Genomic DNA, 20,710 nt, shown 5'->3' on the forward strand with positions numbered 1-20,710 from the left:
CATCAAGACAGAATAAAACAGCTTGATAAATAAGATTCCCATAGTCGTCCCGACTATGTTCAGTACCTTACTGGAGGCAAACCAAAGTTCACTCGCTGTGAGCGGCATACTCTCTCTTGGCTGGGGCCTGCTGGGCCTTCAGAAGGGTCAGGTTGTACTACTAAGATGGCATCTAGAGCGGGTGCAGACGGCTGCTGATTCGTCACAATTCCTGGAAGCCACCAAGTAGGGGGTGGTTGTGGAACTGTCGGCTTGGTCACTGGATGAACTGGTTCCATTGAACTTGTATTCTCCTGTTGGATGTTCACAGGGCAGGGTCTCAGGTGATTGCGATGTAGTGTGCACATTGCTTCATCCTTGCCCTCTGGGCGCACAACATACACAGGATGGCCCTTCCATAGTTGCGTCTCCACCACAAATGGCTCTGGGGTCCATCGTGGGCTCAGCTTCCCTTTGACCCTCCTCCTAAAATTGAAGACAAGAACCCATTCACCTGGGAGGTGTGGTGCCAACTTAGCTCGTCGATTGTAACAGGCCTGATCTTGCTCCCGTCGATGTTGTGAGTGCCCCTACACTAAATGGTATGCATGGCTCAGCGTCTTTTGATGTTCGTCCATCCAATCTTGTGAGGCATGGTTTGCTGGGATACCCATCGCTGCTCTACTGCTCCAAATCAGGCCATCTCTAGGTGCACCAGTGGGTTGTTATCTGTAAAAAGGGTGAACTCTGGTCCATACAGATAGTCTCTGAAGTTCTCCGTAACCACCCATTTCAAGGCCAACAGCTCCAGTGAAAACAAGCTGTAGTTCTGGTCATTGCACTCTGAAGGGTGGAGGCTGTGACTAGCATTTGGCAATAACCCTCTCTTGACCTCCTTGTATCTGTGCTAAAACTGCCCCCAAACCATCAAAGCTGGCATCGGTATACAGCCTAAAGGGCAGAGAAATGTCAGCAAAAGCCAGAATGGGTGCGTGCAAAAGAGCCTCTTTTAACTGCTCGAAGGCTTGCTGACACTCTGGAGACCAGTCTACAGGGCTTTGCTTTTTGTCATGAGCCTCAGGTCAATGCATGCAGTGGACTAGCAACTTTAGAGAAGTCAGGTTTAAATCTGCGGTCGCCAAAGCCAAGGAAGGAGTTTATCTGTTTGGTGAATTGGCCAGTCTCTAACTGCTGCTGACTTAGCTGAGTCTGCAGCTACACCTCTGTCACTGATAACCTTCCCTAAGTATGTCACCTCTCGCTGGAACAGATGACACTTCTTGCTGGTGTAGCCTCTGAAACACCTCCTTCAGATGATGCAGGTGGGTGTTGAAGTCTGCAGAAAATATGACAACATCATCCAGGTAGATCAACAATGACTCATTCATCATGCCTCCCAAACAGCGTATCATCAGCCTCTCAAAGGTGGATGGAGCATTGCACAGGCCAAATGGCATTCTCTCAAACTCATACAGGCCAAAAGGCGTTGTGAATACCGTCTTCTCCGTATTTATGGGATCCATCTCTACCTGCCTGTAGCCACTTGCAAGGTCCAAAGTAGAATACAATTTAGCAGCCTTGAGTCCTGTTAAGAATTCTTCAATGCGCGGAAGGGGGTAGTCATCTTTGTGAGTCAGGGCATTGAGCCTCTGATAATCAACACAGAACCTCCAGCTTCCATCTTTCTTTTTCACAATCACAATTGAGGCTACTCAGGGGCTTGCACTCTCCCTTACCACACCACTCTCCAGCATGTTTTGCAGCAGGGTTCAAAGTTCATTGTAAAGGCTTGTTGGAACTGGACGATACCTCTCCCGACTTGGTGGTGCTATACCTGTAGGTATCTGGTGCTTGACCACTCCTGTGCAGCCATCATGACTTGAAAGCACTTTGGTCTCCTTCTCCAAAAGGTTCCTCACCTGCTCCTGTTGATGTGGCGTCAACCCATTTCCCTGTAAAGACATCACAGGATGAGGTTCAAAGTGCTTTTCTTCCTGTACAACCCCTACCTGTCTTACAGACACCTCAACCACATCTGGCTCAAGTGTGGCGAGGACTAGTTCTTGTTCTCCTTGGATGTCAGCCTTCGCCACCTATTATTCATAGGACAATGGTTGGCGTTAGGGCACTTCCACTGGATATGGGTTAGAATTGCAGATCCTACAGGGCACCTGGCTTCCTTTCATCCTGGCCAGTGCTCTCCCCACACGCCACTCTGTGCTGCCGTCGGGCAGGGATTCAAGTAAAACATTACAAGGGTTTGCTAAACACCCAGATACCTGGGCCCACAAGGTCATCTCTGAATGTGAAGGAATGATGACTGGATGCTTTCGGGGCAATTTCGCAACACCTTCATATGGTGGAAATTCAGGTTCAGGTCTTTCCTTTTGAAGTGGACATTGTAGTTTTAAAAGCTGCCAGACCTGGGTGACTTCCTTGTGTGAGAGCAGACCACACAGATGGGATAATATTCATCCCCAGAATGCCTTTGTTAGGCCCCAAACATTCATCAGAAACTATTAGAAACCCCTTTCCCTGAAACTTGGATACCTCCTACCTTACAGTCCACAATTGCATACCCAATGTAGGGAATCTTCAAACCATTGGCAGCATGGAGAGCCAACCAGGGGATCTTTTCAGCACTGGTCACACTGGTTCCCCCAAGACACTTGGTGAACAGGCTGTGACTCAGTAGGGTGTCTTGGTAGCCTGTATCAAGCACAAATGGAATCAAGCAGTCATTAATTTCGACATCCACATCCAGGCACTCACCAACAAGGACAACTCTCGACTGTGTGGCCAACTGTGGTGCGGGCTCCTCCTCTTGTGTGACTCCCCCCTCAGTCGGGCCCTCAGCTGTAGGGGAAACTCAAAATCCTGAGCCCCAGTTGGTCTCTGGTGGCACCGACGTTGGATGTCCCCAACTGCACCACACTCCCTGCAGATGGGTTTACCTCCTACATCCCACCGGTAAGTAAAGGCTGCTGTGCCTGGTGGTTGTTGCATTCCAGAAGCTTGTGCTGTAGCCTCATAACGATGCAGAAATGGAGCTCTTGGGGCTGGGGGATCTCTCCCTGGTAGGAAACTGTGCTTTAATTTGTCCTATTAAATTAGCCAATAAAGCTTTCATCTGTTCTGCAAGCTCTTTCCTCATTTCACCAATTAGCTCAGTTTTCAATTCGGCTTGTATCTGGCCTTTCGATTGGTCTAAGTCAGCAGTGCTTGTATGCCTTAAGACTGGGACTGATACTCTGTCAGACAAAATAGACGCCTCACCTGCTGCAACTTCTGTTCCAAATCCGGGACCTCAGCACAGACACCAGTAAAGGTCATACCTTTGTTTCGCCGTATTTGTCTACTCCGTTCCTGTTTGATGGGTCCTGATCATAGCCCCACCATTAGCTGGTCCAACAGGAGATCGTCAGCTTCCTCAGTGCCATCACGGTCTCTCTCCTGCCATCTGAAAAACACTTCCCGCACTCTTAAAATAAAAATGTTCACACTTTCATCAGGTTTCTGTTTAGTTAAAAAAAACTAGCTCGAAGCTGTGCTTTTGTGGCTGGCCTGGCATATAGTCTTTGTAAAGTTTCCACTATCTTCAGCCCGGTGTCCTTATCTCTCTGTTCAACAAGCTGCAGCTCCCGCTTTGCTTCCCCCTCCAGAGCACCAAGGACAAAGTCTGCCTGTTGTGGTGTGAGTCCTTGAGCTTGCAACATGGCTTCGATCTGACCCCTCCATTCGACAAACTAAGATTTATCACCTTCAAATTTAGGAATCCAAGCGGCCCCCATGAACCAAGGCATAACAAATTGTGCAGTTACAGTTGTGTCACCAGGACTCTGCGATACATTAATTTTTCATTTTTGCCATCCAACAAACTCGAAAGCGATTTGTTTCCAGAAGACCGTCATGCTGTACAGCGTCTCCTCTTCTGATCTGTCCAGAGTTTGTTGTTCCAGTGTAGCAGCATTTTCATGTGTTGATTTTATGAGCATACCATACCTTTTCTAACGTGTTTTCATTGACAGGTTACATGAAAGCGCAAGACTTCAGAATTTCCTGCAGGCCTGGGATTGTTTTCTATATTTCACTCATTCATCCATCTTTTACACAAATTTTATCCAACGTAGGGTTGTGAGGAGCTGGAGCGATTCCAGCTGACAAAGTGTGACAAACCAAAGTTACACTCATTAAAAGTTTAAGAAGGTGACTGAAAGAACAACTGGTTTTCAGCTGGTATGTAATGTGATAGACTTAAAGGTTTTGTTGAAAAATCTTTGAGACAAAGACACCTTGTCCAGAAAGGTCACAATGTACAACTGTGAGATTCAATATGGATGTTGGAAAAGCTTTAAGGGTCGATACCAGCGTGTGCTGTTCACTGGATGTTTGTCTGTCTGACCACATATGTCTTTGTGCGTGGCGTGTAACATGTACTGGTGCTGTGTTTGTCTTTTTCCTCCTCTACCCATCAACCAGGTGCTTGGAGGGATTCACTGGGCACCGATGTGAACAAGCTGTGCTTAAGAAAGTCTCAGATCCAAAACGTATGTGAACACAACTGTATTCAATCCCACGTGTCATCGCTGGTGTTTCACTTCCGCCGCCATGTTCTCTCAAACCAATCCTGGAGAACCCATGTTTCTCTAAGATATAAAGGTTCAAGTGTGACTTTAGGCCTTCAATGGGCTCTAAAGGTTCAAACACAGTCCCCTCAGTCAAATACCACACTGAATCTTGCATGAACATCACAACTCATCACACCCCATCCGTATTGTTCCCAGCAGTCAATTACTTCCACCTCATCTGAACTAAGTGTGTCTTATCTGGTGGTGAGGCTCAGCCTCACCACCTTTTGAATATCACTGGACCTTGTTCAAGGTGATTCAGTAGTGGAGCGAGTAGCATGCAATCAAAACTAAAATAAACATCAGCAAAATTTAAAAGATCTCTGCTTTGGCAGCAGCTGCAGGAATAACTCTCTGAACTCTCTTTTTGACATGCTGTATGCGATCCTGTTTGGATTTATTACTTCATCAATCCAGGACTATTCCTGAACCTGCTCATGCAATTTTCAGTGTGTCCCGAAGAGAGTTTTCAAACCAGCTCCATAAAGGGGGCTGTGCAAAAATATTACAGTCATAGAGACCCTGAATTGGAGATCAGCCCACTTGATTCTGAAGGTCTGTGAAGTAACGGTGCTCAGACTCAAGAGTTTCAAAGATTTTGGCCCTTTCTCTGAACACCAGTGGTGACTGTTGGGGGTTTTGCACAGCTCTGGTACTAATACTCTGTCTACTGTCTGTTTCTTGTGTTTTCTACTCAGGTGTCCAAATGAATTTACTGGTGATCGCTGCCAAAACTATGTAATGGCCAGCTTTTACAGTATGTCTACATATTTTCTTCTCCCTTCACCATTCTTTCTGGGCATGCTTGACTAACACCTTGTGCCTGTTGTACTCCTTCCATTTATGTTGTCATTATTTTGCATGGATTGTCTTGTATCTCAAATCTTAAAAAAGTTCTAAAAATGTCTGCAAGCTTTTAAACTTGAGGTTCAACAGATGTTTAATGTCTGTCGTGTGCACTCAGTGACAGCCATAATACAAAAAGCATACTGATAAAATACAGTTTATCATTTCAATTCACTTCAATTCTCCAGTTCCCATGAGGTGATTGCATCACTTATTCAGATTTGTATTTTTGTCAAATAAACACTGTGGTATTAGTTCAGCCGTGAGGCCATATGTGACTCTTTAGCCCCTCTGAAGTGGTTTTCTAAGCTTGCAAAAGCTTTTTATTGTGTTTGCACACAGGATTCATTTTCAAAAGGACTCTTAAGTCCTGGGTGAGACGGTTTAAAATATAACATTTATTTATACTACACTGCTCAAAAAAGTAATGGAACACTAAAATACCACATCCTAGATCTCAATGAATGAAATATTGCAGTTGAAAGTCTTTATTCAATATATAGTAGAGTGCACTGAGAACAAAATGACATAAATATTATCAATGTACGTAAATCAAAATTATTATCCCATGGAGGTCTGGATTTAGAATCATTCTGAAAATCAAAGTGGAGAATCACAGTGCAGGCTGATCCAATGTCAGTGAAAATTCCTCCAGACAAGTCAAAATGAGGCTCAGTAGTGTGTGTGGCCTCCTCGTGCCTGTAGGACCTCTCTACAATGCCTGGGCATGTTTCTGATGAGGCGGCGCATGTTCTCCTGAGGGATGTTCTCTTGAGGGACGTTCTCCTGAGGGACGTTCTCCTGAGGGATGTTCTCCTGAGGGACGGCCTCCCAGACTTTGATCAAAGCATCAGTCAACCCCTGGACAGTCTGTGGTCAACGTGTGGTTGGTGGATGGAACCAGACATGATGTCCAGATGTGTTAATTGAATTGAGGTCTGGGGAACGGGCAGGCCAGTCTAGAGCATCAATACCTTCATCATGGAAGAAATATTGACACACTTCAGCCACATGAGGCCTGGCATTGTCCTGCATCAGAAGGAACCCAGGAACCACTGCACCAGCATCTGGTCTCACAGTGGGTCTGAGGATCTCATCCCGGTACCTAATGGCAGTCAGGGTACCTCTGGCTAGCACATGGAGGACTGTAGGGCATCCAAAGAAATGCCTCCCCACACCATGACTGACCCACCGCCAAACTGGTCATGCTGGAGGATGTTGCTGCAGCAGAACGTTCTCCACGTTCTCCAGACTGTCACATGTACTCAGTGTGAACCTGCTCTCATCTGTGAAGAGCACAGGGTGCCAATGGCTAATCTGACAATATTGGTGTTCTCTGGCTAATGCCAATGGTCCTGCACGGTATTGAGCTGTAAAAACAGGCCCCACTTGTGGATGTGGGCCCTCACACTACCCTTGTGAATTCTGTTTCTGATCTTTTGAGCAGAAACATGTACATTAGTGGCCTGCTGGAGGTCATGTTGCAGGGCTCTTGAAATGTTCCTTCTTGCTCAAAGGAGGAGGTAGCGGTCCTGCTGCTGGCTTGTTGCCCTCCTACGCCCCCCTCCATGTCTGGTGTACTGGCCTGTCTCCTGGTATCTCCTCCATGCTCTGGACACTGTGCTGGGAGACACAACAGACCTTTGTGCCACAGCTCACATTGATGTGCCATCTTGGATGAGCTGCACAACCTGAGCAACTTATGTTGGTTGTAGACACTCCTCTTGCTGCCTCGAGGACTGAGAACACTAACTACATTCAAAAGTGATCAAAACATCAGCCAGAAACCAGGAGAACAGCGTAATGGTTTCTGGTCACCACCTGCAGAACCACTCCTTTATAGGAGTTGTCTTGCTTATTGCCTCTCATTTCCACATGTTCTCTGTTTCATTTGCACAACCGGTGAAATTAATTCACAACCCGTGTTGCTTCCTAACTAGAAAGGTTGATTTCCCACGAGTGTGATATATTTAGTTACATTGTGTTGTTTAGGTCTTCCCTTTATTTGTTGGAGCAGTGTATTGGGAGAAATTTCTTTGGCCACCTGTAGATATGTCGCTTCACGTTGGTGGAGTTTTCCCAGCCAGTCCGAGGTTTTGAGCAAGAGATGCGCTATTTTTCGGTCCGTCTTTTTCGAAGATTGACCGTCCAACTGACATCGGAGCAGCTCGCTGCTTTAAACTGCAGTGAAATGGAACTACTGCTACTGAAACTGGCTTTAGCAGCAAAAATACTGCCTGTGTTCAGTCTTTTCCACCAAGGCCCCACCCTCCTATCCAAGGACGAGCTGGCGAGTACTGGACCCAGTCTTGGACTGTTGTGAAGATGGAGACTTGCCCTGGTGGTGGATTTGCGTCAATTAAAAAAAATCTTTAAAAAAAGATTCAAGCTTTAACCCAGGTTTAAGCAAAAGTGCAACAACAGAGCCCCCGGCTAGCTCAGTTGGTAGAGCATGAGACTCGCACTCTCAAGGTAGTGGGTTCATGTCCCACGCCGGGCGCCACCTTCCTGTGGGCTCACCACCTGCAGGAAAGTTCTTAATCGGTGCAGTGTGATCTGGGTGACAGTGCTCAGACTACCACCCCCGGAAACGGATAAGCGGGAGAAAATGGATGGATGGATGGATGCAACAACCGAAACCCATAAGGATTGGTTGGACAGAATGTGAAAAATGCCAAAAAACTTGAATTTGATTTTAGCTCCAAGTTCATTAAATCGATTTTTTGCCCAGCCCGACTCTTAAAGTTATTATTACAGTCCCAACTTGACACAAACAACCTCCAGGAACCTTTCCAATCCGATTTCCATAAAAAACACAGCACTGAAACAGCAATGGCCAAAATCACCTCAAGCGCAGCATTTGACACCATTTCCCACCACTCCTGGACCGCCTGGCCGGCATAGGGACTCCTGGTGCTGCACTCTCCTGGGTCACATCATACCTCAACGACCGCCAAGAAATTGTGCAATTAAGGAACCACAAATCTGGGTATTCAGGTGTTTCACTGGATGCCCCACATGCAAGGGGTCAGTCTTAAGCCCTGTTTGTGTGTGTTATATGTGCGGTATGGGACGGTATGGTAAGGCAAAACGCACCCAAATCCAACTCTGTTTGGTGGTCCCATCACAGAGAGTACATTCAAATGAAGGCGGGGTTGAGAACACCGCGTGACAATGCAGTCATGGGACGTCATTATGGACCAGTAAACGTGGGACCAGCGCCGTTGACATTGGTTCAGGCATCCGTGCAAAGCTGTGAGCCTCCATTCACTGTGACACATGTAGCACTCGTGTCACTATACCATAGGCAACGAAACCTACTGGACCAGTTCGAGGCTCAAATAGAGTGAGGAAAACACAAGACAGACCAGAGATCACTTATAAAAGAACAAAAAAAAGAACAATTCCTTAATTCCTAATTCAATATTGGATGAGATCTAATGTAAATTCAAATTTATTTTGGATGGGACTGGTTCTTTAAATTTACAATTACAAGGGAATCATAATACTTAGTTTAGATATTATTTATTGAGTTAACTTTTCCTTGAGTTTTGTATTGCAGGTGGAAAAGTTAAATACCTTTGAGTTACCCTTTTATAAGTTACTTTGCTTGAAGTCTTTACCTTTTGAATAATTGTACAGAACACAATTAAAAATTACATTCACCAACAATCAAATCACCGTGCCACACTAACTTCTTTCCAGAAAATATTAATGATGTCACAGTTCTTAGCATACCCTTATAGTTTCAGTTCAGCTCGATTTCTCAGTTCAAGCATTCAGCTCAGCGAGTGAAGAAAAGTCCACTGTCCGACCACAAGAGGGACATTGTAGCATCAACCTGAGTTGAGTAATCCAGCAATGGATAATCCAGGTCCTCACGAATCTTTGGATCAGGCTTACATTTCCAGGTCACGTGCAAGTGAGCTACGACCTCGTGATGCAGCACATGCAGCACATGCAGCCACTAACCGTCTGCAGCCACCACGATGTCCAGATGTTCTCCGGTGCAGGATAAAAAACCTGGACTGCACGATGGGCTACACACAAAAAAATACAATGAAGTTTCTCTTTTAATAAATGAAATGTGTTGTAACTTCGGTAGTTTTATGATTAAATCAATTATTTATCCAAATTATTCAAAATTTGTTTTTTCACTTTCAATAGCTAATCACGCTGAGTTACACACAGCTTAGAAAACGTTTTCATCAGGAACAGCACTGTCCAGCTCCGGCTGAATCACCTCCTCTCCTGCTGAGTAAAGGAGCGTCTGCATCTTATATTGGTTTTTATTGTGGGCTTGTCGAAAGTGATGATCATCACTACCAATCAGCAGACGGCTGTGTTGTAGCTCCTCCTTATGGAATCCGTACCCTGTACTAGGTACCCCAACACAGGGGTACGGTTCTTTGAACACCATCCGCAACTTTTGTCAATGGAGACGCTTGAAAACCTGTCCCGTACCATCTCATTCCAGCACATACTGCACAGTGGAAATGGGACTTTTTGCCCACTTCTTTTGATTCTTTACCTCCTCCCCCCTGGGCACAGTCACTGCTATGCCAATGACACACAGGTCTGCGTCTCTTCAAAACCCACCACTGCCATCCCTCCCTCCTCCGTCATCACCGGCCATTAAGACATCCGGAACTGGATGAGCAGGACAGGGTTGTTTTTGGAAGCCATTTTAGTTTTAGTTTTAGTCTTTTGGATGAAAATGCCTGTTAATTTTAGTCACATTTAGTCATTACTTTATGAGGTAGTTTCAGTCCAGTTTTAGTTGACGAAAAATCTAAAGGTTTTAGTCTAGTTTGAGTCAGCTTCAGCAAAAATTAAAGTATTAGTCTTAACAAATTAATTAAGGTCCCTAAGAATTAGAAATTAGAATCAATGTTGACAGGTAATATAAGAGGTGCAATTCATGAAACAATTCTTTTGCATAATAACCAGATTGCTTCCCAGATTGATAACTCCAGTCCAGACTTTCCCATTGATGGAGACCAGTGCTACCATGTTGTACCTCATTGCTGTTGGGCAGAAACCTTTTATCTCCATAGTTCAACTTGTGTTTTTTCTTGAATTGATGCCCTACTTCGTCATATAACAATGTCACACTAAAATAATGAAAATAGCAGATCTAAAAATTCAATTGGCTATTTTCACCAGTAATTACAATAAAGGAATGGTTTGCGACATACAAGGTTTCCACCCAACAGCAAATTTCTGATCTACTAAGGATTATGTATTACACACAGATAGGGTGGTAACAGTGAAATCAATGCCCATTACTCCAATGACAAAAAGCCAAGAACAAAAACATTCTTACTTTTGCAATTTTGCCTTTATTTCTGAGAATTTGCGAAAGTGCAATGAACACACACCCAAAATATGAGCAATGGAAGAGGAACACATGTGCCCAACTTGTCCATATGTGGCAGTAGGGTTGAACGGTAATAAAGTAATAAGGTATCCCGCAGTATATAAAAACAGCGATGTATCAGTTTCATTACTGTCATTTAAAAAAAACTATTAATCTGCTGCGCATATCAGCTTTAATACCTAAATAATGAGTGTTTGTCCAGCACTCATTTATGTGGGGTTGAGTTTTCAATTTATTACAATTAAAACTGTCAGTAGGCTAAATTGTTTCTCGTTGGACATGACTGTTGATAAATAATTTGGATGTGACGTCATCATGTGAAGCTTAGAAGCTCAGTGAACAAAGAAACAGCAAGCCACCAGTTTGTCTCATAAACGTCTCTAAGGGGGCTTTTCCACCGGAAAGAACCAGGTGCTAGTTTGGAGCCAGGGCCAGACTTAACACGAGATCTGTGTCTTTCCACTGCCAAAGCCCCAGCCAAACAGGGGCTAAACTGGTGCTACGCTGGCTCTACTTTGTTGCTGGGCCAAAGAGGAGCCAGACCGGGGCCCGATGTGTCATCAGCTGGGGGCGGAGTTATCGCTGGAGTTATCACTACCTGAAAGGCGGAAGCGAGGCTGAACCGGCTTTCTGAAAACGACAGCGAACACTTAGCCCCAGAGTTTTTATAGAGGAAAAAATGAAAATAGCACGTGGGAACGATATAATAAATCGCTCTATGAAGTTGATAATACGAGGGAACGGGATTATTTAATCCGCGTTCTCCGGAGCCACGTCTCTCGAGACTGCTGCAGAGCTCATCCACTGTCAGTCAGCTACGTCGGATAGAATTTAGAAGCAGTTTTCCATTGTCGTTTTTCTTTCACACTTTTCATAGTAAAATTATTAGAGCTAACTTCACGTCCAGGTCTTGTTTCGCGTTCTGACCGCAGGCTGAAGAGCTGCAGCCGCTGAGCAATGCAACCCCGCTCCGAGACGCTCCAATATTATTTTCTAACCCACAGAACTTCTTTATAATGAATACTTTTAGTTCATTAGCAACTAAAAAACAAACTACTTACAAACTACGGAAATTAAAGCTTGGATTGGATAGGCATAAAGTGAGCCTTTTAACGGTGAAAGAGGACTTAAATCAGTGTGTTTACGTAGGTTGTCATTAGAAACAGCTTTTGGAGCTGCGTTCTATCATTCTACACCTCCATTCCTCCATGTTGAAGCATTTGATTCAGACACGTCCAGAAATAAAGTGAAAGGAGCAGAAATTCCCAATGTAAAGCCCAAATGTTGAAAAATACGCCCCAAGCTCATTCGCGCGTTATTTTTTTCCCCCTCTATGTTCACTCCGGGACTCCAGACTAAAGCAAGACGGACGTGAAAAAACACCAATAGAGATACGAAGAACATAAAGTTTTCTGGCTCTTCGGTCTGCATCCGAGGTTCAGGCCAGAGTAGATGAAGCGACCCGGACTAAACCGATGAATACAGTCCGTCTCCTTGTTCCTGTATGAGCGCTGTCAGCGGCAAATTGTTGAAATCATTGACGTACTACATTTTAGAGTGACGCAATGACGTGGCTCTCACTTGGCTTCGTTAACGGTGGAAAAAGATCCGGTTCTTTGGTGGTGCTCATTTAAGAACTGGCCCCGAACTAGAACCTGGTCCTTTTTGGTGGAAAAGCCCTATAAATGTTCAAGGAGCTACCAGGAGGAAATACTTTTCCAAAACAGCGATCCCACATTTATATAGTAGAGTTAGAAAGAGGTTTACATATCATTTGCGAGAGAATCCCCGACAGATAACATGACACCATACATTTCGGTGACTATCCACACTATAACGCAGAAACAGCAACTTTCTTTCCTGAAACCAGCGGACAACCATGCTGCTGCTCTCAGAGACTCGATTCAGGACTGACAGAATAACTTTTACAAACGCAGTTCAGGACCAAAGACATAAAACGGCGCATGCACTTGGCTTATACTGTGATATTGTTGGAGCGTTTCACACAGGGAGTAGCAGGAGAGTTAATGGCACAAAAAGCTGAATTGGACAATCAGAGCAGATTCTCATCAAGGTCAGCTGATAACTTCTTATTCGCCTACAGACCAACAGCTGGAAAGACAATCTCATGAATGGAGCGGTATTTCTCCTACACACAACTACATGTCCACACACCTGCATGAGCACTGCAGCTGCTGAGTTATCAAATGATTAATTATTAATCATTCCCGTATTAACTGTGTAGAAACAACCTTTATATTATTTGGCTCTATGGAGGCTTCATATCAGGTCATTCACACACTGTGATTTAGAATAAAAGATGAGTGAGGAGAGGCTCAGGTTCTCTTCATCAACTAATATCACATTATTTATTTGGGTCTGATAGACCACCCACTTACATTTTTGTCCCATCTAGTTTTGTCAACAAAAACTCACACACGTCTGGAGATGTTATCCACGTTTAGATCGTCACCATCTCATTGTTGTCATGGAAAAAGGGGGCAACGAACTCATCAACGAAATCATTTCATTATCGTCATCGTTGACAAAAACAACACTGGAGCCGGATCCTCCTGGAGGTAAACGGCAATATAGCCGAGGCCCTGCTTATCGGCTCCAGATCCACCCTCACCAAATCACAACACACCTTAGCTCCACCCACCATCGTCCCTGGGTGCATCCCAGTAGTCTCTCCTTTCCTATCCACTTTTCCTTAACCCCATGGATGACGTCACAGGGTCAAGGAAAGGTGTTAGGAGGCTTCCTAAAGGAGATAGAGAAAGGCGATCACGAGGTTGTGACAATCGGACCGCACTTCCACTAGGTGACGTGGTAATAATCCGACGATGGCGCAGGTTAGTGACGTCTGCCGTGGTGAAAAAACTACAAATGTCCAAAAATGGACTACAAAAAGCACATTTCTTTCCCCTGTGCCTCTAACCACTGATATAATCTCAAATATCACAAGGTTGCAAAAAAAAAGGCTGCAAAAAAAGTTTAGTCTGTATAGCCTTCAGAGTTGGGATATGGGTTTTACATTATTTAAAGTTGTTCAAGGCAGATTATTGCATTGGTAACTTGCAAGGAATTGTGGGGCAACATTATCTGGTCTCCTTTGGTAAAGGCTGCATCAGTGTTTCCAAGGCAGTAATAAAGGAAGCATTTCACCTCCTCTCCTGAGCTTTTAGACATTTTCAACGTTTCTTATCATGGCCGTCACTTAAACACTTCCGGGGGTTAAAGAAAAGTGGTTAGGAAAGGAGATAGCAGGGACTATTCGGACACATCCCCTGTCCCCTTCTTGGGGTCTTATAGTCTATTGGCGATTTCACATGTTAATATTGGACCTTTGGCTAAGTCCCACCCCCAAAGGGCAAATGACCAATAGCGAGAGAGATTGACATGGTAACTACAATGTCACATTACCTCTTGATATGTTTTCAGAAATGCTCTGATCTGGACAGATTTTCAACCATTTCTTACACTTATATCCTTACAAATACAACAGTAAGATTGACTTTCCTGCTTTAAGTATTTTTTTTTCTCAGTCTGGTGGTGGGCCCCTTTGTAACCGTGGGCCCCGGGCAGCCGCACCCTCTGCCCTCCCTCCCGCTTCACTTCATCTGACCACTTCACCTCAGTTCTCATCCAACATCCAGCTCCTAAAATGCCGCCCGTGTGGATAATAAGCCAAAAATGGTGTGCTTACATGAAACTGTGGATGGCCCCTAAGTTTCTCAGGGTCTTTTTCACAAGTGATGAGAGGAGGGATGGTGAGATCGGCCACAGGTTCAGACAGGTGGCTGCAGTAATGCAGCCACTGTACTGGACTGTTGTGGTGAAGAGGGAGCTGAGCTATGAAGCAAAGCTCTATGTTTTTTTTTTGGTGGGTCCCTGGTCGCCTCCCTGCAGAGGTCTACCAAGCAAGTCCAACTGAGAGGAGGCCCCGAGTTTCACCCAGGACTCGCTGGAGAGATTATTTCTCTGGTTTGGTCTGGGAGCGGCTCGGGGTCCCCCCAGGAGAGCTGGAGGAAGTTGTGGGGGACATGGATGCCTGGGGCCTGTACTACGACATGGATTTTACCTTATCAAGATAACCTCAAAGATAACCCCGGGTTTTCCGTAACATGATGCTCGTTCAGTTCTTACCAAGATAAATCACCCCAGAAACTTACTCTGAAAGTCTCGACTGCTCCCGAGCAGATTACGTTCTCGATAAGATCCTAGTGAGCCTAACAGCTCCACCTTCTGACCAATCAGATCCCTTGGAAAATGACCTGCCCATTCTTAAATGATCCTGATCAAATTGCATGTGCGAGAGGAGAGGAGAAATTATTTAGAGAGATCTTTTTGACATAATAAAATAAATCCTGGTCACTGAGGCTTTGAAGGATGGTTTTATTCTTGACTTGTTCCAAGTCTGTTGATCTCCACAAGAGTTGATCTGGAATAATGAGGTTAATGATAATGGTCACGCTGACAGAACTGCAGAAACAATTTATAGAATTCATGCCGTCGCGGTGATGAATTAATATTCCAACACAAAACACTCACACAGAGGAAACTCAGCCTCAAAACAACTGGATGTAAAATGTAAACTAAAAGAAGATCAGTGAGGAAGTTCAGCCCGACACGTTTGTACTGGAATAAAGTGAAACTGAGTGATCACAGTGACGTCCGTTTATATTGTCCCATGAATTAATCTGCTATAATCTCACTAAGTCAGCATTAACAAGTCAGGAATGTTCTGGCTTTGGCTGCAGCAGCAGTGTTGCTTTTAGCTGCTGGATGTGTTTTAATTCTTCATTTTCTCTGAGAAGAACTGATCCTTCAGTAAATCTGTAAACTGCTCTGCAGGGATTCTCCGTGTGTGTGATTGGTCGGACGCTACAGGCTCCGCCCCTTTCATGTAAACACACGTAGGTCTGGGTTGAACCAGCGAGTTGATAACCTGCTTCGTAGTAACGGTGATCAGGATCACGTGTGTCTGGATCAGTCAACAAGGAAACAGAGTGAGATCCTGGTTATGTGGATCAGGATTCGTAGTCCAGGCCTCTGGGCCTCTCTGCACTCGACACTGCCACTGTGACCCTAAACAAACTAAGTGGGAAAGTAGATAGATGGATTGAATTTGAAGATGTTTTCGGTTGTACCTTTTAGCTCTGAAACTGAGTTTTTAAACATGATTGTATTAAATTATCATTATTTTTTCATTGTACTGGTTTAGTCCAGTTGGGATCAAACTGAGCTCTCTGTGACCCCTGAACTAAAATAAGTGAGACTCGTTTGCTCTAAACGCTGTGTATTCACCTTGTGTGTAGCTGCTCTCATGAAGCTTTTGATGCAAATCATTTATAATAATCATAGTTTCAGGAAGCTGTTGTGTTATTGATCATTCTTATTTTCACTATGGGTTTTGTGTTTGTTCAGTTATAAATATTTTAGGCATTGATCTTTTGACACAATGAGAAGGGGAAAGTATCCGGAGTCCTCAGTATACTGGAATGGTGCATGGTGGTGACAGCATGCTGAGTTGGTGCATCCATGTCCCAATAACTCACTTGCCATGGCAGACCATCCACACTCATGTAAGCATCCATCAATGCGTCTTCCCTAAAGATAGCTTTACAGTTTGGCTTTATATTAAAATAATCTCAGGTGTGTGATATCAGTGCCATGCTAAGGGATTCGGCACTGCTTTGTTTATATTATTGAAACTCATTCATCAAATGGCTCTTTTGAATTCAAATACAATGTAGAAAACAATATTACCTAATGAGTAAGCCTCATTGAAGTGTGGAGAGGAAAGACAGTAATAGAGTAAAGAACAAGACAAGTTGACTTTAGATTTCAAGATAACCAAATCAGTAATTTTCAACTCCACAGTGAGAGATCCTGCAGGAAGGTACAGAGAGGAGAGAGAGCTGCCGGACAAAGAGTGGCAGATAAAGTTATTGACAAGTATGGTGACATGAATTTATGTAAAGTGAAAAAAAGAGAGAAATTCCATTTTCAGTAGTCTAAATTTAAAGCAGCTTAACTAGATAGGAAACAGTAACACCATGACTCCTTTTATGTTTTATTCATCTTGTGTAAAGAGAAAAGTCCTTCTGTGACAGGATGCAGCATGCAGGAAAACTGAAGGGAAAAGATATGAACTGTCCCTTTAAATTCTCTACTTAAGGACTGACCTCCATCTTACACTTCCTACAATGTTCTAGAGCTTTTCCTTTTGGACTCTGGAGCTCTTCTGGTCATAACTGTTGGGATTGTTGTTTGTTAAGGCGCATCTAATTCACATTTTCCTGCATCAGACCGAATAATCCATTTAAGACCTGTGAATATTTGAGGCTGCAGAAACAAGGTTTTACTTTAACATTAAAATAGATGTGAATGGAGTCTCAGCTTTCGCAAAAGTGGATCGTTAACTAACATTGCGTATATTTTTTGGTTCCTGATTGTATGACATTGTAGTTTTTAGTCGTAGTTTTTAGTTTTAGTTTTATCAAACCAGAGACCAGTTCTTTATCATGTTTGACAAGGAATCTCAAGTGAATAAGTGAAGTTTAAAAGTAACATTCATTTTAAAACAAATGTCAAAACTGAGTTTAATGTGAGTCTAATTTAAATTTTACATTTGCAGCAATGAAATGAGGTCAAGTACAAAACCATCATTATTGGTCCAGCAGCTGCAGGGTTTCGTTCAACAACTTGTCTGACTATTCACAGGTAAAAGCTCTAGCAGTCCGACAGTAATGTTTTTTATTCTCTACCGATGCCAACATCCTGTGAAATGCAGGAAGTCTAGCATTCAGCCAATAGCTAATTAATACTTGAAGATGAGATGAAGTAACATGAAGTGAATTAGTGTATTTGAGAGGTGGAACTGCAGTTTTACCTGGATTTTAAAAGACATTAAAGCCGCTTTGACTACTATAAATCAAATCCAGCAAATCACCCCCTGGCTATAACAGGTGTCCTGTAACCTCCTCCGAGAGAATGAATTCACAAGTTAAACCAAACAGAGGGTTGCTTTGTGCTTTGATGGCAGATTTGAGATACCTGACATTCATATAAAGGTTTCTCTATATTGTGTTAATGTTTGATGGTGTGTTACTTCCTAACCTTGACTATTCTTCTTCTTCTTCTTCTTCTTCAAACTGCATGTGAGAATGTAAACTTCTGAAAAAAATCCCACTTTCTTTCCCTCCCTTTGTTTTGGTCACCTCTGCACTGACAGAACATCTTGGGATTGAATTTATGGGTATGGATAATTTCTTCCTCTTGGTTTGCAGATGTAAAGCTAAAAGCCCAAAGCTATTTCCTCTTCTTTACCATGACCATCAGTACAAATACCTTAACACCTGAACAATAATTGTTTCTGATGATTTCATATGTGTGATGCATCTGCAAACTAACAAATGTCCCATGTTGCTTCTTTTATTTTGTGAAAGTGACAATGAAGAGAGGCTGAACAGTTCTGATGTTGTATGTTTTCGTTCCTTCTTGCATTTTCTGTTGCAACCCGTGCTCAGCATGTCACTCAGCATGTCACTAAAGACCAGCGTCGCTCTCCTTGTCCATCCATCTTCTGCCCTCCGCCTTCCTGTTTCCGCCTCCATCAGACTTTATCTTTCCAGCGGTTCCCAACAGCAGTAGCACCTGTGTGATCTTTGCCTTCTCTCACTGCCCTGAAGGCAGGACGTGTGCTGTCCTTGTTGTTACCATAAATATACAGTTTTTGTGTACATGCACGACAGTACAGGACTTACAAGAGACAGAGCTGTGAAACCTGACTCACACAAAGACTTACAGTGAATGAAAATATAAAGGGGAATTAAAACCTGCAAAGGAAACTTTGTTTAATACACAATATAGAATATAAATATATACAAATATTATTTTCAAGTTTATTGGAATATAAATTTCACAACTGAACTTAAATGATGTTTCCATGCATTGTGCTGTCATGCTCTGCGAATTCAAAATTACTTGAGAATTTTAAATATGAAACAAACGTGATTAAGTGCAATTATTGGGAAAAACTGAGGATTTCGTCCATCAGTTTTTTTGTTTACCGAGTCCAGCCGTAACGATGTCATACCTCAGACTACAATCAATAACAGTTGGAGACGACTGGAGAGAAAGGTGAAGAGAAAAATGCTAATAAAGTGCACGAGGAAAGCAAGTTTTATCGTAGCAGTGTTACAGAACAATACACATTTTAGCGGAATTTCCTTGTGATACAAAAATCAAAATTGGCACATGTTCGTCAGCTCATATTGGATAAGATGCAGGGTACACAGCAGAATGGCTGCAGAAACGGCACAGGACAAAATTCACACATAATTCCAGAGTAGATTCACCGATTCACCTGAATTAACCCGAGTACCCCGGGCAACGCTTTTAGGCCCTCTCACATGCCTTGTTTACGATGACTTGGCGGCACATGTGTGCTGAGACTCCCTTTCAACTCAACAGATCCTTTAAGAGCACATTCTAAGCTTTATACCAGTCTTTAAATCATGATGATAGGCCAAGTAAAACCAGATTTAGGATGAAAACTAAACATGAAATTGTCGACCGCGCTCGGTGGAGCCGTTAATAACCGCTTTTCCTTTATTAATTTGTGCACGACTTATGGTTAATCAGACCTTCTATGCATTCCATAGACGTTTCTCTATACCTCTGTATGCAGCTGTATGCTCCCCCCTCCCTCGCCGACTCACATGTGACCCACAACCGGCCAATCGAAAAAAGAAAATGGCCGACATTTCAGGAAATAATATTTTATTTCAGATGATAAACATTGTGAAGCAGATAACGGCTGTAGAAGCGATCGAAGCGACTCCCCTTTGATAGTCCAATTCATCCGTACTTGTAATCAGTGGGCTGTTCGCGTCTCGGGCGTCGGCAGGGCGTCGCACAGCGTCTCGCTCTCCTCGGGGCTCGACTTGAAAACTCATTTTACACACAAAATATGTCACTTTTTTCATGAGAATTCGGTTAGATAGGCCTTCTTTCACATAACTGTGGCGAAATCCTGTGTTTTCAGGTGCAGTACAGGCTAAGTCACGGGGATACTCCCCTCTCCGAGCAACGCCGTGCCCCCCTCCCGGAAATGTCGTCCCTTGCTTAGCGTCTCGGCACAGAAAGCCCCGCTGAATACTCGTTTTCACATAAAAACTCAATTTACACTCAAAACTCGATCGAATATGTCGATATTCATGGTACAGTGGAGGAATTCTTGTTGATAAACGTTGTCCGGAGCTGTACAGGCAGAGATGCCAACCTCTGCCGCCCGGCAGCTGGCATCACACAGGAATTAACCAGGAAGCCTCTCCTACAACTGCTGAGCCTGCAACATCTAACGCTTGTCATTTGACCCCAGCCTCATCAGCTTGCTGTTTTGCACTGAATGTGTTGTGCCTGGAGCAGACGAAGACAATAACAAAAGTATGCCATGTATATCAGGTCCACACTGTGATTTAGACATTGACAATAGAGGATTCTGATCCCATACAGTTACTTCTACAATACAACCACATCTGTTCTTAATGTTTTGTTTCTACAGATCTTCGACGTCCACTATCATGCATACAGAGATTAATTGAGATTATATTCATGAATTGAACAAGTTCTTTAGAATTCCCCAGTACTGTTAACTTGTATTTGCCCAGCTTATATCTCATAGAGTGGCGACCTTCTTCCTTTAACTGTAAAACCTTCATCATCTCTGGAACAATGTTACGGTGCTGTTGCCAGTTAGTTTCACCAGATATCTTTTCCAGATTAGACAGTTTTTCCAGCCTTCTGTAGGACCTTGTTTCTACCACTGCATTCAAAATAAAAACAAGCATTTTGCAAATGCAATACA

At 43.6% G+C, this 20,710-nt stretch overlaps 1 protein-coding gene across 1 annotated transcript in view; it reads left to right on the forward strand.

The window, feature by feature from the left end:
* nrg1 (neuregulin 1) overlaps positions 1–20,710 on the forward strand; it is a 63,806-nt gene that overhangs the window by 22,871 nt on the left and 20,225 nt on the right. Inside the window, exon 4 of the mRNA XM_080476448.1 lies at positions 5,306–5,364. Coding sequence (XP_080332574.1) covers positions 5,306–5,364 — 59 coding nt within the window. The remainder of the gene's footprint in view (positions 1–5,305; positions 5,365–20,710) is intronic.

Source organism: Lipophrys pholis, assembly GCF_963383615.2.
Source record: "Lipophrys pholis genome assembly, chromosome: 12".
Lineage (NCBI taxonomy): Eukaryota > Metazoa > Chordata > Actinopteri > Blenniiformes > Blenniidae > Lipophrys > Lipophrys pholis.